The 18,323-nt window shown below is 44.4% G+C and overlaps 1 protein-coding gene across 6 annotated transcripts in view; it reads left to right on the top strand.

Moving 5' to 3' along the window:
* LOC140186406 (discoidin domain-containing receptor 2-like) overlaps positions 1-18,323 on the top strand; it is a 118,355-nt gene that overhangs the window by 82,805 nt on the left and 17,227 nt on the right. For all 6 annotated transcript variants that reach the window (XM_072240647.1, XM_072240644.1, XM_072240645.1 and 3 more), the window contains 6 exons: positions 646-751; positions 2,259-2,445; positions 5,169-5,424; positions 7,397-7,612; positions 8,188-8,345; positions 13,587-13,785. In XM_072240647.1, coding sequence (XP_072096748.1) covers positions 646-751; positions 2,259-2,445; positions 5,169-5,424; positions 7,397-7,612; positions 8,188-8,345; positions 13,587-13,785 — 1,122 coding nt within the window. The remainder of the gene's footprint in view (positions 1-645; positions 752-2,258; positions 2,446-5,168; positions 5,425-7,396; positions 7,613-8,187; positions 8,346-13,586; positions 13,786-18,323) is intronic.

Below are 18,323 nucleotides of genomic sequence, written 5' to 3'. Positions count from 1 at the left end.
ACTCCAAAGAAACTTAGAAGCGACAGAAATGTGGTTTCTTAGAAGAATGCTGAAAATACCATATAGAGATAGGGTAGTTAATGAGACAGTACTCCAATGTGCCCATACAAAAAGATCTTTAATGAGAGCATTAAATGAGAGGAAACTTAAATTCCTGAGCCATGTCATCAGAAAGGGAGAAATAGAATGCCTTACATTACAAGGTTGTATGCCTGGGAAACGCGGAAGAGGAAGGCAAAGCACAAAATATATGGACACTGTGAAAGAACTAAACAGATCTAAGTGTGCAAGATATCATTGACGCTGCATGGGATCATTGGATGTGGAAAGCCATGATCGCCCAAGCATGTAACGCGCAAGGCACATGAAGAAGAAGAAGAATGCACCTAATGATTGTATAACCCACTATAACCCCTCAGCCTCCTTCACTCCAGGGAAAACGGACCCAACCTAACAAATCATTCAGTATTATTCCACTCCAGGCAGCATTCCTGTAAATCTCCTCGACACCCTCCTTAGTCTAATCAGATTCTTCCTGACCAGAACTGCACACTGTACTCTTAATGTTAGAAATATGGTAGTATAAGCCCAGGATTTATGTAAGATGTTTCCATGGACCTCATGATCATTGATATCTGTGCCTAGATGGTCTCTATTCGTATCGTGGCCCTGTGGGACAAACCATTGGAAAACCAGGGTCGGCCATCGTCTATCTCAATGACTCTACCTATGATGGTTTCCAGGACTCCAGGTAAGCTCGTGATTCTGTGTCACAATATCAGACAAACAGTACTGTTACCTGTCAGTTCATGCTGACTTTCTACAGGCTGGATTAGTATTATCGCTGGTCCTTCTGCACACTACAGAGATATCGAAAGGTCCACTGCGTCCTGAGTTTATCCTTGTTGAATGGTAGACGACTTAGAAAGGCCATTCCCACACTCACACTGAACAGAGTGATCATTGCCCCTCCAATACAGCAGGTCTTGGATGGACAGGGTGTCCGTTCTGCACACGTCAGCTGTAGACAGACGTCTCTTTAATTTGCTTCTTCCATCAGAAATAAGGTCTTGACCGGTATTCATCAAGTGTTGATGGATGAGGACATAGAGAAACATGAAGAATGGAGACAGTGGGGCAGGCAGTTAGGGGTAGTGGAACATTGGGGTCTGAACAGAGATGTCTAAAACCAGAAGGCATAGGTTTAATGTCAGGGTTAAAACATTTAGAGTGGATGTGCAGAGGAATTTTTACCCCACCAAAGGGTGACTGGATCATGGAACACACAGCCTGATTTGGTTGCTGGAGACAGGTATATGCAAATGCACCAAATGCTGTAGGGATTCAGAAAGTCAGGCAGCATCTATGGAGGGATATAAACAGTTGATGTTTCAGGCCAAGGCTCCTCAGCAGGTTTTTTCATAGCATTTGCAAAGTGTCAGGCACTTGAACCAACAAGACCAAAAGGCAGTGGAGCAAATGCTGGTAGATGGGATTAATGCGGATCACTGCTTGATAGTAAACATGGACAGGATGGGCTGAAGGGTCTGTTTCTGCAATGTAGGATTCTGGGGTAGTGGGAGAAAGATGTGAGTGGAGGAAAGTGGTGGGATTAAGGAGGTGGTATGATTCATGGTTGGATGATTAAGACGAGTATGGGAAATGGGGGTGTCGGTGGATTTGTAGGAGAGGGAAGGGTTGAAGATAGCAGAAACTGAGAGTGGAGCAAGGAGATGAGAAGGAGGCCTAGACAGGGGAGAACGTTTGGGTTGAGGTGTGGGTCGTGGTGGTTAAAGTAGCAGGCTTTGGGATCTTGCTGGAGATGTAGGTTTCAGGAGAATAAGCACGTGTTTGTACATTTGGTATATGGAGGTGAGAAGGGGAATATTTCCTGGATGCACCCTGCCTGTGTCTTGACTCCATTGCTGGGACCTAACCTTGTGTAGTGTTGGCAGTCATCACTGGCCTTTGGCCTGCCAACTACCTCCACTCCTCTGTTCTATAACTTCCCATTCCACTGATGGAGCAATGATCTGTAGGTAGGTGAGGGGTGTCTGAGTGCCTCCCTGGTTGCCAGGCCCTGGACCTGACCCATTGTGGGTGCTGATGTTGAAGGAGCTGAGGCAAAATGTCAGAGACCAGCTCCTCCTGTAATCTGCACATGAAGCCTGTCTCAGTGGTGGGTGGCTGGGGAGGTGGTTTGCTTCCACCCGGCATGGAACCAGGGAGAAGCCTCACTGACACTGTTTTTTGCATAGGCTCAGCTACAGCGGCCTGGGTCAGCTGACGGATGGAATGCTGGGGCTGGATGACTTCACTCAGAGCCACGAGTACCGAGTGTGGCCCGGATATGACTACGTGGGATGGAGCAAGGACAACCTCCGCAGCCAATACGTGGAGCTGGAGTTTGAGTTTGACCAGCGAAGGAACTTCTCAGCCGTGAAGGTCAGCTATCTAAGAGTTCTGCCCAAACGGTTGTTTGTCCTTCTGTTCCAGACCTCTCACCCATTCCGCTCAGAACATAGCCTCCATCCGAATACTTGGCCACCACATCAACATGACCAAGCACTGATAACCATTGACACTTGTGTTGTCCCTTCCTCAGACCTATGTGTCGACCAGTTTATCTCCAACTGCTTATCACCCAGGACTATTGGTTTCTTCAAGACGCTCCATTATCATTCACCATAACAACTCCAAGCACTATATCCTGCCCACTGGGTTTTGCCTATGACCTATTTCAGGGGCTAACCAAGCCCCAACAGTTGGATTAAGGTGTTTGATATGTTGTCTGAGTTAAACTTTACTAATTCTTCATTATTAAGAAATCACACCTATGGTGTTAAGTGTAGACTGGTACAGCATGACTAACTACGGATAAATTTTGCATCATTATAGCCTGTGTATTGACATGTTCATGTCTCCTTGTGATCTGAAGCCCCGATTAGATGAACTGATAAGTAAATAGCCTTTAGTCTCACAGTTAATTGGGTAACCACAAGAGCTGGTTAATTAAAGTGAGATGACTCAGGTCATCAGACACCCAAAGACTGGGAACGTACTCCTGTGGTCCCAACTCAAAGTACAGACTGAGCTTAGCACCATGTCCTGACTACGGGATCTACAGGGAGAAACTGTTGTTGTGCCGTGACAGAGTGAGGTTTGAGCAACGGTGACAGAATTAAATAACGTGGTTAAATTACATGCGCGCTGAAAGAAAGGGCATTCCAGACCAGTGATGAGTGCAGCTATGGCATGTGTCACCGTGATCCACGGCGACCAAACCTATAGGAACCATCTTCAGCCCACAGAGCTCCAGCTCACACTTACACTTGGATACTTTGTTCCAGGAGAAAATAAGACAAACTGGAATGGATATAGCAATCTTAACACATCTAAACACTCTTTCCTGTGCATCAGGTGGCAGCTCTGGTTCACCCGAGTACCAGCGGGGCATCTGAATGGTGCACGCAGAAATAAATGGGTTAAATCTGAACCATTACACTGACCTAGTTATACATATTCTAGGATACTTAACTTCTAGAAGACGTTGGCAATGTGGAAAACCAAAAAGTAAAGGCTGTTGAGATAAGGATCTTGTCTCAGAAACTCAGGAGTAAAATTGACCTGGGGTGGAGTTAAGAAACGGTGTGGGAGTGTAGACTCAGAATGGCCCCATGAAGTGAGGCTAACTGGCTCCATGGTACCACCAGGGTGAAGGGCCGTGCATTCACCTTCCCTCACATCCCTCCCCTACCCTGAGAATTAGGGGCTGGTTTATTATCACTGACACGTGAAATTCGTCATTTTGCAACATCACAGGGCAAGACACAAAAATGATTATAAATCACTGAAATAAGTAGTACAAAAGATGAATAATAAGATAGTGTTCATGCATTCATGGCCTGTTCAGAAATCTGATGGCAGAGAAGATGGAGCTGATTCGAAAGCTTTGAATTTGGGTCTTCAGGTTCCACTCAATCCTCCTGTCCCTCACGTTCCCTACCCTCCTTTGTGGCCCCTCCTGGGCTTTCATTCCTCTCCTGCCTCACCTCTCGATGACTCTCCCTTCCCGTCTCCTCGGACCTGAGCCCTCCTGCCACATAAATAAAAAGTTCAAAGTAAATGTATCATCAAAGTACATGATTGTTACCAAATACTACTTAGAAATTCATTTTCTTGCAGGCATTTAAAGGAAAAAAAAGAAATACAATAGAATTTACCAAAAAAAACTATACACAAGGACTGACAAACAACTAATATGCAAAAGAAGACAAACTGTGCAAATAGAAAATAATGCTGAGAACATGAGTTGTAAAGAGTCCTTGGAAATAGTTCATAGGTTGTAGAATCAATTCAGAGTTGTAGTGAATGAAGTTATCGACACTAGCTCAGGAGTCTGATGAGTGCTGTATAACCTGGTAATAACTTCCTGAACCTGGTGCAGTAGGAGCCAGGGCCTCTGTACCTCATGCTTCACGATAGTAGCGAGAAGAGGGCATCGCCTAGAAGGTGGGGTCTTTGATGATGGTTGCTAGGTTCTTGTGATAGCACTCCATGTAAATGCACTCAATGGTGGAGAGGGTTTTATCTGTGATGGACTGTTTTGTGTCCACCTTCTTCTGTAGCTTTTTCCATTCCTGGGCATTGGTATATCCATATCAGTCCCTGATGCATCCAGTTAGGTCCTCTCCACTCCACATCTATAGAAGGTTGTCAAAATGTTTGGTGACATGCGGAATCCGCGCACCCCTCCCTTCCTGTTCCATCCCTCACACCCCTGCCTTCCTACCCTCTCTCCTATCTTTGTGCCTTCCCCTCTGCCTGCCCCTCATATCTCTCTCTTTCTCTTCACCCCTTCCTTTCTACCTTCCCCCTCCAGTTTTCCATCATCTCTTTCCCGTTCCCCTCTCTTGTGCCACACCTTATAGTCTGTCCGCCTTCAGTTCTCTTCCCCTCTCTCTTATTTCCCAACTTCCCCTGTCCACTGTCACTGTCCCTCCCTCTCCCTCCCTTTCTTTCCCTCTTATCTCATGCCCTCCCTGCATTTCTTCCAGACCTGCACTCCTTCCCTCTCTTGCTCTTCACTGCTCCCACATCCCCTTGCATTCTCCCCCACGTAACCTCTCCTTCCTGCCCCCTCTTATGAGCTTTTCCCTGTTCTCCAGGTGCACTGTAACAACCTGTACACCAAGTCGGTGAAGATTTTCCAGAGGGTGGAGTGCTTCTTCAAGCAGCGGTTGGTAGCGAACTGGGAGCATGACTCTGTGGGTGTCACCACGGTGATGGACGACAAGAACCCGAGTGCTCGGTTTGTTATTGTGCCTCTGGGCCAGCGCCTGGCCAAGGCCATTCGCTGCCGCTTCTACTTCGCCGATCGTTGGATGCTCTTCAGTGAAATTTCCTTCCAGTCATCCATTGCAGGTGGGAACATCCCAGCTCGTGCTCAGGAGCGATGGGAGGGTGGGAGCTGATGCTAGTCAGGCGTTCCTCCCTTCTCCCTCTGGCTGGAAAAAGATGTCCAGGCTAATGGCATTGACTAGCAGAGGATGTTGGAAAACCACAGTATATCAGCCCGCACGTTGGGAAGAGAAATGGCTAGTTTCAGTCTGGAAACTCTTCATCAGAACTGAGAAAGAGAGAAAACAGAGATAGCAGAGATGGTGGGGAAGAGCAATGGGCAGAACAAATGAATTTTCTGCTCGGGTGAAGAAGCTCCTAAGGGGAAGTTAAGTCTTTTCTCCGCAACACACACAAAATGCTGGAGGAACTCAACAGGTCTGACAATGTCTATGAGTTTTGGGCTGAGACTTTATCAGGACTGAAACGTCGACTGTTTAATTCCTTCCATAGATGCTGCCTGCTCTGCTGAGTTCTTCCAGCATCTTGTGTGTATTACTCAGGATTATCAGCATCTGCGGAATCTCTTGTGTCTCCTTTATCTGTGCAATAGCTTCCTAATATTGTAAAATCTGGGTAATGTACAATTGTATGTTGTTAATGACAATCTGCTGGTGGTTTGAGCAGTACCTGTGGGAAGAAAGGAATTGTTAAAACTTTGGGTCCTCCAGCAAATTGTTTGTTGCTCCAGATTCCAGCATCGGCAGTTTCTTGTGTCCCCTCTCTGTATATTAATATTATACTGTGAATCTAAAACAATACTATTTCTCTTCCCATAGATTCTGCCCCACCTGCTGACTTTTTCCAACCTATTTTAGTCTGAGGAAAGTACGAGCTGTATGGTGAGAGGGGTGGGAGGGCAGAGCAAGGCAACGCAGGGTAGATTATGCTTCTCACTTCTGTGAGACAGCATTTGATGCCACAAAATGCACTGACAGGACAGAAACCGTGGGAGTGCTGATGCACAGAGGGACTTCAGGATGATTCCACTGGAATGTAAGAATGGTGACCTGGCAGAAGTTTATAAAATTATTAAGAAAATTTTCCCTTGGGTGATACAGTCTAGGACCAGAGGGCTCAGAGGTAAGAAGGGAGAGATTTGATGGAGATCCGAGGTGTTTCACACTGAGTGTAATGAGTATATGGAACAAGAGGAGCTAGTTGAGGAGGTATGATTACTATGTTTAGAAGGGTACGTAATTGGATTGGAAAGGAGCAGAGAGGTACAGACATAATGCTGGCAAATTGGAATTGGTTTATTATTGTCATATTTATCTAAGATACAGTGTAAAGCTGGTCTTACATACTTTTCATCCAGATCAGATCATTACAACAGTGCATTGAGATAAAACAAAGTAAAACAATAACAGACTGTGGAATAAACTGTATCAGCTACAGAGAAAGTTGAATGTAGGTAGGCAGTAAGTTGCAAAGTCATAACAAGGTAGATTGTGAGGTCAAAAGGCCATCTCATCATCATAGGAATCCACTCAATAACTTCATCTCATCATCATAGGAATCCACTCAATCCACTTGCAACAGCCAGATAGAAGCTGTCCTTAAGCCTGGTGGTATGTACTTCAAGGCTTTTGTATCTTCTGCCTGATGGACGAGGGGAGAAGAGAGAATGAGATTAGTGTTGAAAGGCGTCACAGTTGGCATAGACGAATTGGACTGGAGGACCTGTTTCTGCAATATACAACTCAGTGCCTCAAAGTGTGTAATGTAAACTCACCAGAATTGTTCCTGGGAATAAGGGGTTCCAGAGTAGGAGGGAATGGGGAAGACTAAAGAAGATGCTCACTACAGAAATTATCACACTGTGGCATAAAGAGCAGTGGATCTCAGCATTGACCCTTTCCTGTGTGTCACTCTCTCTTCCCTTCTGTCTCTTCCTCGGCCATGAAAGTTTCCATCTCCCTCTCTCCTTGCTATATGCTTATTTTGTTGGAAACTGTTGACGGAGTTTCAATTTTTTTTCATCTCTGTTTGACAGATGTTGGAGATTCAAATCCTCCGGTGGAATACTCTCAGCCTCCCGTGAGGGAAGACTGTTCCCAAATTTCAGCAGGTTCCAGCAGTCCCAGGCTGGATGTAGGTCAAGGCCGGGGAATAGAGCTGAGAGCCACCTCTCTCCCAACACAGGCTGTGAAAGAATCTCTGAGTCCTGCTCTGACCAGCACTCCCAGTGGGCTGATCACCCTGAATCTTGGTAAAGTCTTCTCAATGTTTGTAGCACTCCTTCACTTGAGCCTCTCTCTCCACTGTCTCCACTCACCTTACTCATTGACAGATCCCCCACCTCATAAGGAGGTACAGGAGCCTGAAGACACATATTCAACATTTTAGGAACAGCTTCTTCCCCTCCAACGTCAGATTTCTGAATGAACCATGAACCCATGAACACTACTTCTCTATTTTGCTCTCTTTTTGCACTGCTTGTTTATACTTTGTATGTTATTATTGTAACTTGTAGTAATCTTTATGTATGCACTGTCCTGCTACCACAAAAGAACAAATCTCACAACGTTAGTGATAATAAACTTGATTCTGTTCTGACTCTGCCTTCTCACTCTCCCTGTGTTCCCTCTCTTCTATTTACACTCCCTGCTTCATTTACTGTCTGCCGTCTCCCGGCTGACTGCCCTTTGTACCTTTCCTTCTGTGTACTACCTGCAGTTATGTTTGTGTGGCGGGGAGCGGCCTGTTCTTGTAGACAGTCCTGGAGGTGGTGTGCGGTGCTGTGACCTGCACTGTTCGCTCAGATGTTTTTTTTCCCCTCTGCAGACAGTCCGCCTTCTCCCACTGTCATCAAACCCATGAACCACACCGAGGACGGCAAGACCTCCATTTTGATCGGTTGCTTGGTGGCCATCATCCTGCTCCTCCTCATCATCATCATTATCATTCTGTGGAGACAACACTGGAAGCGGATCCTGGAGAAAGTGCGTTCCTCCCCTTCCTCCACTGTCTCACCATGCCTTCTTCTCACCTCCCCAGCTGCCTTCTGCCTGCACGCCGCTTTCTCCTCCTCCCATTGACCCTCAGCCCCCCCCGCTTGCCATCCTGCACCCCCTCTGAATGCCCCACCCCACTGTACACTCTCTTACTTGCCTTCCCAATTCTTCATTTTATTTGCCCTTTCACTTGGCCTCCCCCCTCCCCACCGCCCCAAGCTTTACTTTCTCACCTACTCTCGCTTCAGTCAGTATATTTCAATCAGTTATGTACTTGCCACCTCTCTGAGTGATACTGCAGTCCTGTCATCCAGTGGCTGTGGAGATACTTTTCTGTTCTGTGCCCATGACCGCTCATGTGACGTTATTATCATTTAATCAGTTGAAGGTGTATTCTTATAATACCATACTCTGTTGAGGCAGCACCCTATAATCTCAGGGTGGGCTGTTATAGCTTGTGCTCTGCAGATAAATGGTTATGTCATGGAGGGATACCATTCAGCCTATGAGCTCTACTGGTCAAGGTATGCACAATCTAGCTCCCTTTTGAACACACTAACTGAATCTGCTTGAACATTTGATTTGGCCACTATTCCAGCCCTTGACCACTGACTGCATTATCACATTCCCTCTCTATTCTTCTGTTTAACATTCTGTGATTTTAAATCATCCTATTAGATCCCCTCACAGCCTTCTCTGCTCCACAGAAAACTACCTCAACAGCAGTGGTCCACATAACTAAAGCCCCTCATCCGTGGAATAATTGAGGGAATCATCTTCTGCGCCCTCTCCAAACCTTTTGCATCTTTCCCAGAGCGTGGACTCAGTACTACATCTGTAGCTGAACCAGCAATATTTAAAGCTTTATTGGGACTTTGTTTCTCCGTGGCTCTATTTATTAAGGCCAGGATGCAATATGCATTTACTAACCACTTACTCAACCTGCCTTTCAATGAGCTATCAGCATATACCCCGAATCTCTCTTCTTGCAGGCGTTTTAGAATTGAACCCTTTATTTTTGTTGCCTCTCCTGATTTTGCTAATGAGATAGCTCATTAGCAAAAAGCAGGAGAGGCAACATATCCCTCTGCTGTAGATTACACCGGCTTACCTCTCCACCCATTTGACTGGCCTATTTATATCTTCTTCATACACTTCACAGTTCCCACTGCTGCCATGGTCAGAGAGTCCAGCGGTATAGAAAGAGGCCCATCGACCCACTGTGTCTATGCTATCTGTCAAACACCCACTTAAACTAATCTCATTCCCAGTTTGATCCTGGGCATCCTGCAACGGAAAAAGAGTCGTTAACAACCTCATTGTACAGGGTACCGAGGGAATCGTAATCATTACTTGATAGAAAGTGTTATAGATTGACCAGGAACAAAGGTCCTGAATCAGAATAAAGGAAACTACAGAAATGAAATGGGTCTGAGAGATTGAGGGATTTCACTGGATAGGTTGTCAGAGGATAAGCGATGGATACTACTTAAAGAACGTGCATTATGTCTTGGTTGTGAAAGAGGTCTTAGCTGTAGTCTATGAAGGAAATTATGGGTGGAACCAGATTCAATATTACCAGAAAGAGCAGCAGCCCTGAGAGTTGGGCGCAGGTTAGAATTCAACAAAGGAGGGCCAACATTGGAGGAAGATAGAGTGTGAGAGTAAACTGTGGACAATGTAGCCACTGACTGTAAATATGCCAGGGGGAAAAAGGTGATGAAAGAAAATGTAGGCCCCCTACAGTCGGAAACAAGAGAAATTGTAATTGATTACAAAGAAATGGCAGCCCATTTAAATGGATGATCTGCTTCTGTCTCACAATAGAAGACATAAATAACCTCCCAGTGTCACTGCGTTCAGATGTGGCCCAAGTAAGTGTGTGTGTGTGTGTCTATATATATATAGAGAGAGAGAGAGAGACACACCACTGGAGCAGATTGACAATTCACTGACTTTAATGAGAACTGTTGCGGAATTTAAGGAAAACAATAAATGCTAGGCCAATAGATTAGATTAGATTAGGTTCAACTTTATTGTCATTGTTCCGAGTACAGATACAAAGCCTATGAAATTCAGTTAGCGTCTGACCAGAAATGCAAAGAATAGTGTTATTTACAAAATAACTGCGAATAAACAGTAAGTGCTACAGCACACAAATATAAAAGTACTGAGACAGTACAATATGGGTGCAATACTACTTAGCGCTGTGATGTGAGGTTCAGCAGGGTCACAGCCTCAGGGAAGAAGCTCTTCCTGTGCCTGCTGGTGTGGGAGCGGAGGCTGCTGTAGCGCCTACCGGATGGGAGAAGAGTAAAAAGTCCATGGTTAGGGTGAGATGCATCCTTGATAATGCTTTTCACCCTGCCCAGGCAGCATTTATGGTAGATGTTCTCAATGGTGGGCAATTGGGTGCCGATAATGTGCTGGGCAGTTTTCACCACACGCTGGAGTGCTTTGCGGTCGGATACGGGGCAATTGCCATACCACGCTGAGATGCAGTTGGTGAGTATGCTCTCAATGGTACAGCGGTAAAAGTCCATCAGTATCCTGGAACAGAGGTGAGCTTTCTTCATGCTCAGCAGGAAATAAGGGAGCTGTTGCGCCTTTTTGATCAGGATGGAGGAGTTCAGGGACCAGGTGAGATCCTCGGAAATGTGGACACCAAGGAATTTGAAGCTTGATACACGCTCCACTACAGCTCTGTTGATGTAGATAGGGATGTGAGTGTGACTCCTGGCATGCCTGAAATCCACAATGATCATCTTGGTCTTCTGGGTGTTAAGAGCCAGGTTGTTGTCGGCACACCACGCAGCCAGGTGCTGGACCTCGTCCCTGTAGGCCATCTCGTCATCTCCTCCGATCAGGCCAACCACCGTGGTGTCATCTGCAAACATGATTATGGAGTTAGAACCATGTAACTAAATGTAAAACTAAAGTGTCAAACTGAAAGTAAAATGCCAACTCAGCAGTTGGAAGCAATAAATAAGTGAATACCACTTCTTTACAGTATCAGTCAAAAGAGTAGTCGTCTTTCCCGGATAAGGACAAAGGTAAACAGGAAGCGTAAATGTTGCTGTGCTTTTGGTCAAGTCTCAACAAGACTAGAACAGAAAGAAAGGAGTTAAACACCACTATAATGAAACAGTAGTAAGTTGGAAGGTGCATATTCATGAGTGCAATTGTCAAATCTGTTGCACAGCCCACTTGCGGGGTTGTGTAGCCTCTGCAGCAAAGTCTGTGGTTGTGACACCCAGACATGCTGAGGAACAATGGATCCAGAGAGAGCGAAGAAGTGAAGAAATTCAATAAAAGCAAAAAAAAATGAGTGCTGGGTGATTTAATGGAGCTAAAGGCTGACAAATCCCCAGAGCCTAATAAATGTGAGCCAGGCTACTAAAGGAAATAGCCCTGGAAATAGCGGGTGCATTGGTGATCATCAGGTTTAGACTCTGGGGCATCGCATACAGATCGGAAGATGGTAAATGTAACCCCACTGTGTGTACTGCAGTATCCTAGTCTAGTGTGTACTGCATGCAATGTTCACGATGTGACGTCCTCTTCACTGGAGAAATCAAATGTAGCTTTAGTGATCACTTTGCAGAATACCTATGCTATGTCTACAGGAGCGACCCTGAGCTTCTGGTTGCCTTACGCTACTGCTTTGACCTTACTGTGTGTGGCCTCCTGCACTTTTACAACAAGGGCCAGTGTGAGCCCGAGGAACAATACCTCATCTTCCATTTTGCAGCCTTTGGACTCGTCAAATTCTCCAATCTTGGGTAACCCACCCTTTCCTTCTGTCTCTACTAGAAGTAGTCATTCCTGCCTGTCATCTGTTCGGTTTTTCTTGCCTGTACCTGTTCAGTTCATGTTATCTAACCTGCTGTGTTTTGCCTGTGTAATGTGTTGATAATAGTGAGACACTGGGCCAAGAGGCATAATCGCTTCTAATACTACAATATCTCCTTTGGTCTCACTCTATCAAAGATATTCCCTTTTTTAAAACCCTTAGAGTTATTTAACACAAAAACAGACATTTTAGCCCAACTTCTAACCATTTTGACTACTTTCAATTTTGGGTATCAATGTTTAACATTACATTTTTCTCCACCACGTCATCAGCCGCATTCCCACCCATTCACTCAATTTCTTCAAGTCTCTTTGAAACCTCATTATGTCTTCCTTCCCACTCACAATCCCATCTAGTTTTAACTTCATTGGAAAACTCAGTGAAACATTTGATCTGTTCAGTTAGGATGACTGGGGTTCAATTACCAATCCCTGCTGTAACCCTGCCAATCAGAGAAAGATCTGTTTACACTCATTGTCTGGTTTCTGGCCAATAAATAGTGTGGGTTATTTTGGTCTGTTACTCTTGTCATTCCATCCTGTAATCTTTTTGACATACCTCCTGTGTGGAACCTTATTGAAAACCTTCCAAACATTGAAATGCATCACATCCACTGTTTCCCCTTATCTATTCTACTAATCACATCCTCAGCAAACTCCAGCTATGATGAAGATCAGAGGTAAACTTTATTTCAAGCATTTGCTGTCTTTTGAGTTTTGTCCGAAGAATGTTGTGCAATGTAAAAGTATATTTCTGAACTTGAGTAATTACTACTTTCAGAAATGTTTTTCAAGGTGAACTTTTGTTTAAGTAAAATGTAGTTTGTAATTGGTAGTTAGTCCTATTGGTATCAGTAATTGGTCATTGGTCCTATTGGTATTGGTAATTGCTTTATTATTGCCACATATACCAAGATACTGTTATGCTTTTTTCCTTACACTACCTTAAACTACTTATGTTTTCATGACTGGCTTGCAAAATTAAGTTTTCCCACATGTAAAAATAATAAACCAATACCAATAATCTGCCATCCAGACAGATCATGCGATTCATAATTATATTGAGGTTGTAGAAAGAAAAACAAATTCAGTTACAGACAAAGTGCAGTGCAGGTAGACGTATAGAGTCTAATCACATTTTCTACCCTTGCCTTTAGTAACACTTTGAGAATCTCAGTAATTTTGGAAATTGATAAGCAGGTTGTCACCATCTCCCACAGTCATCTATTTTAAACCTTTAATAATCATTGGGATTTGTCATCCTTTAGTTTCCTTACTGCATTGGCTGTTGAGGGTGTAACTATTGTAGATCATACTCTATTACTTGCTCCAGAGGTTTATTCTGATGCATGCTTGAAACTCTGCTTGTTTCTCAAGGCTCCACGGAAAATCCTGGAGGAAGATGTCACCGTGCGCCTGTCGCAGTGTGATGACGCTATTGTCATAAACAACCAGACTCAGATAATCCAGACCAACCCCACGTATGAGCGTGTTTTTCCATTGGACCTGGAGTACCAGGAACCAGCCAGGCTGCTGCACAGGCTTCCAGAGCTCCCTCAGAGTGCAGAGGACTCGGGTTAGTAGCACTTTCTGAATCTGCATGCCTTTGCTGAGTTCCTGTTCCCAGGTCCCCTCCCCAAACCTGACTGCACCTGGCCCACCTGTAAAGATGAGGCATCTGACGTCCTACCTCCCTCCCCACTGGCCCCCGTTGCTGTTCCATGTTCCAGTTGTATATCTGGTCCATGTTCTCAATTCTGCACATCCCCACCCACACTGCCAACACTCTGCCCTCAGACCTGTCCTTTGCTCCAGTGCCAAGGTGGGACCCAATTGTTTGGCAAGAGATAATTGGCTAGGAAAGAGTTGAGAAAACTAAGTCCAAAGGGGTCTGTTGGAATTAGAATTGGAATTGGTTTATTATTGTCACACGTCTTAAAAGATTTTCACTGTATCTCAAGACGTGACAATAATAAATTCCAACTGCGTGCTGTTCACACAGATCAAATTATTCTCAGTGCATTGAGGTAGTACAAAGTAAAACGATAACAATGCAGAATAGAGTGTAACAGTTACAGGGAAAGTGCAGTGCAAGGTAGACAATAAGGTGCAAGATCATAACGAGGTCGGTTGTAAGGTCAAGTGTCCTGTTGACAAAATGCATGGACCGTGACCTCATCATGATAGTAGACCTGTTCTGTCAAGGTGACAAGCTCAAGACATCATGGCAGTATTCCCAACCCTGTTCAATTGTATCATGATCTGGCTGCAAACATCAGCCAGGCCATGACAGGTGCTGGACTGACCAATGTCCAAACTTCAAAGTTACCTCCAGCCATGGGGCCCAAATCCCCATCTCAGCTCAGCCTAGCCTCACTCCCACTTCTGGCTGATGAGAGGTTTAGAAAGCAATAATTCAAAACTAGCAAGGCTTTGGGACTAGGGGGAGACCTTGCTGAAACCCCACTACTCAGTGATGAAAAGCATCAGTCACAGGTTCACAATCTTGCCATCCATCTCACGAAAGACAAATACCAAGAAACCTCAGAGATGACATATTTCTGACAATTATTGAGAAAAGAGATGGGTCCGACTGTATAACAGAGTTCTTCCAGAGGAGTCCCACAAAGAAAGCTATCACTGGTGCCCTCTGTAACTGACTGCTCTCAGCAGCTGAAGAGTTATTTCCTGAATCACAGCACAGAAACTTCCCATCCAGATGTACGATGGATATGGCAATTACTAGGCAACAAATCCAAGAAAAATGAAAGAGGTAATGACAGCCACTATACATGCCACCTTCAATTTCCCTAAAGTCTTTGACTCCATCAGTTGGGGGAGAGTGGAATATCCTTCCATTAATCGGCTACTCACAGAATGTGATCTAGACTTTATACCTCAGGGGTATGCAAAGCATGATCCTCACCGGTGGGTCTACATAACAGTCAGTCTCAGTGATAACAGATGTCACACGAGGCTGTGTTATTGCCTCAACGGTTATCAAACTTTCTTAATACAATGTTGTGTTTCAACTCCTTGCAACTGTGAAGCTAATCTTCAAATCAGAATTAGAATCATGTTTATTGCCACCTGCATTAGTCATGAAGTTTGTTGTGTGTGGCAGCAGTACGCTGCAGGCAATAGCAAATGACTATACTGTAAGAAACAATAATATATAGATAGAGACGTTTTGCTTGTCACGCTGCTAGTGTTTAGGTCGGCAGTGAGGGTCCTCCATCTTTGGCAGTGTTCAGGGCTTCCTTCATCATGTCAGTAGTTTCTTCTCTGTTTTTGCTACCGTCAGTCATGCAAGTCCCGGGTGGAGACTCAGGAATGCTGTCGTATCCAGATGTAGAAGGGTTCTTTATTGCTGTTTCCGTAACAAATTTTTTTGACCAGTCAGGATTGTTAGCCCTGAGCTGAACCCCCAGACCTGGAGAACCAGTGAACCACTCTTAGTCTGCCCTCTACCTGTTTGGCACGGGTGACCCTACCAAGAGCCAAAGCATAAAGCCCTGACTCCAGTCAACGTAGCTCTCTGAAAGCACTCAGGATGTTCTCCATGTGCATCTGTTGAAATTTGCTAGAGCCTTTGGTTGCATACCAAATCTCCATTTAGAAAATAGTCAACCCTTTCATTTCTTCTACCAAAAGTGCATGATCATACACTTTCTGACACTGTATTCTATCTGTCATTTCTTTGCCCATTCTCCTAATATGTCTAAGTCCTTCTGTAGCCTCTCTACTTTCTCAAAACTACCTGCCCTTCCACGTATCTTCATATCATCTGCAAACTTTTCAACAAAGCCATCGATTCCATCATCCAAATCATTGACATATAACGTAAAAAGAAACATAGACCCCTGTGGAACACCACTAGTCACCAGCAGCCAGCCAGAAAAGACTCCCTTTATTCCCACTCTTTGCCTCCTGCCAATCAGCTACTGCTTTATCCATGCTAGAATCTTTCCTGTAATACCATGGGCTTGTAGCTTGTTAAGCAACCTCAAGTGTGGCAGGCACCTTGTCAAAGGTCTTCTGAAAGTCCAAGTACACAACATCAACTGATTCTCCTTTGTCTATCCTGCTTATTATTTCTTCAAAGAATTCCAACAGATTTGTTAGGCAAGATTTTCCCTTGAGAAAACCATGCTGACTACGGCCTATTTTATCATGTGCTTCCAAAGACCCTGAGACCTCATCCTTAATAATCGACTCCAACATCTTCCTAACCACTGAGGTCAGATTAACTGGCCTATAGTTTCTTTTCTTCTGCCTCTCTTCTTTCTTGGAGAGTGGTGTGACATTTGCCAGTTTCCAGTCTTCTGGAACTATTCCAGAATCTAGTGATTCTTGAAAGATCATTACTAATGCCTCCACAATCTCCTCAGCCACCTCTTTCAGAACTCTGTAGTGTACACCATCTGGTCCAGGTGACTTATCTACCTTCAGACCTTTCAGTTTCCCAAGAACCTTCTCTCTGGTTATGGTAACTTTACTACTTCATGCCCCTTGACACCTGGAACTTCCATCATACTGCTAATGTCTTCAACAATGAAGGCTGATACAAAATACTTATTCAGTTCGTCTGCCATTTTGCTGTCCCCTATTACTACCTCTCCAGCATCATTTTCCAGCAGTCCGATATCCACTCTTGCCTCTCTTTTACACTTTATGTATGTGAAAACTTTTGTTATCCTCTTTAATATTATTGGCTAGCTTACTTTCATATTCCATCTTTACCTTAATGACTTCTTTTAGTTGTCTTACGTTGGTTTTTAAAAGCTTCCCAGTCCTCTAACTTGCAACTAATTTTCACTCTATTATATGCCCTCTCCTTGGCTTTTATGTTGGCTTTGACTTCTCTTGTTAGCCACGGTTCTGTCATCTTTCCTTTAGAATACTTCTTCCTTTTTGGGGTGTACATATCCTGCGCCTTCTGAATTACTTCCTGAAATTCCAGTCGTTGCTGCTCTGCTGTCATCCCTGTCAGTATTCTTTTCAAATAAATTCTGGCCAACTCCTCTCTCATACCTCTGTAATTCCATTTACTCCACTATAGTACTGATACATCTGACTTTAGTTTCTCCTTCTCAAATTTCAGGGTGAATTTGATCATATTATGATCATTTACCCCTAAGGGTTCTTTTACCTTAAGCTCTCTAATCAATTCTGGTTTATTGCACAACACCCAATCCAGAATAGCTGATCCTCTAGTTGGCTCAACCACGAGCTGCTCCAAAAAGCCATCTCATAGGCACTCTAGAAAATCCCCCTCTTGGAATCCATCACTAACCTGATTTTGCCAATCTACCTGCTTATTGAAGTCCCCCATGTAAATTGTAGGCCACATCCTTCCAACTGTATACAACTCCTGTCAGGGTCTTTTTACCCTTGCAGTTCCTTAGCTCCATCCAGTATGACTTAACACTTTCTGACCCTGTGTCACCTCTTTCTAATGATTTGATTTCATTTTTACCAACAGAGCAACGCTGCCCCCTCTGCCTTCTTGCCTGTCCTTTCGAAGCATTGTGTATCATTGGATATTAAGCTCCCAGCTATAAACTTTCAGCCATGATTCAGTGATGCCTACAATATCATACCTGCCAATTTGTACCTGTGCTGCAAGTTCATCAACCTTATTCCATATACTGTGCGTAATCAGATACACCTTCAGTCCTGTATTCAACCTTTTTGATTTTATCCGCCTTTTACATCGCAACTCATCCTGTTGACTGCAATTTTTCCCTATCAACAGCCTCTCCTCACTACACGTTGCCTCTTGTTTGTAAACCAGCTACCTCATCTTCAGCACAATTATCTGCTTTGCCTACGGTACTTCTTGCATTGAAATATATGCAGCTCCGGACACTAGTCACACCATGCCCAACCTTTTGATTCCTGACTTTGACTGAGGTCTTACCAACATCTGCCTCCACAACCTCTTCACTAATTGTTCTGGCACTCTGGTTCCCATCCCCCTGCAACCCTAGCTTAAACCCCACCATGCAGCATTAACAAACCTTCCCATTAGGATACTAGTGTCTCTCTAGTTCAGGTGCGAACCATCCCTTCTGTACAGGTCCCACCTTCCACGGAAGAGAGCCCAATGAT

The sequence above is a fragment of the Mobula birostris genome, chromosome 22, assembly GCF_030028105.1.
Source record: "Mobula birostris isolate sMobBir1 chromosome 22, sMobBir1.hap1, whole genome shotgun sequence".
NCBI lineage: Eukaryota > Metazoa > Chordata > Chondrichthyes > Myliobatiformes > Myliobatidae > Mobula > Mobula birostris.
This window is presented reverse-complemented; position numbering and strand designations above follow the sequence as displayed.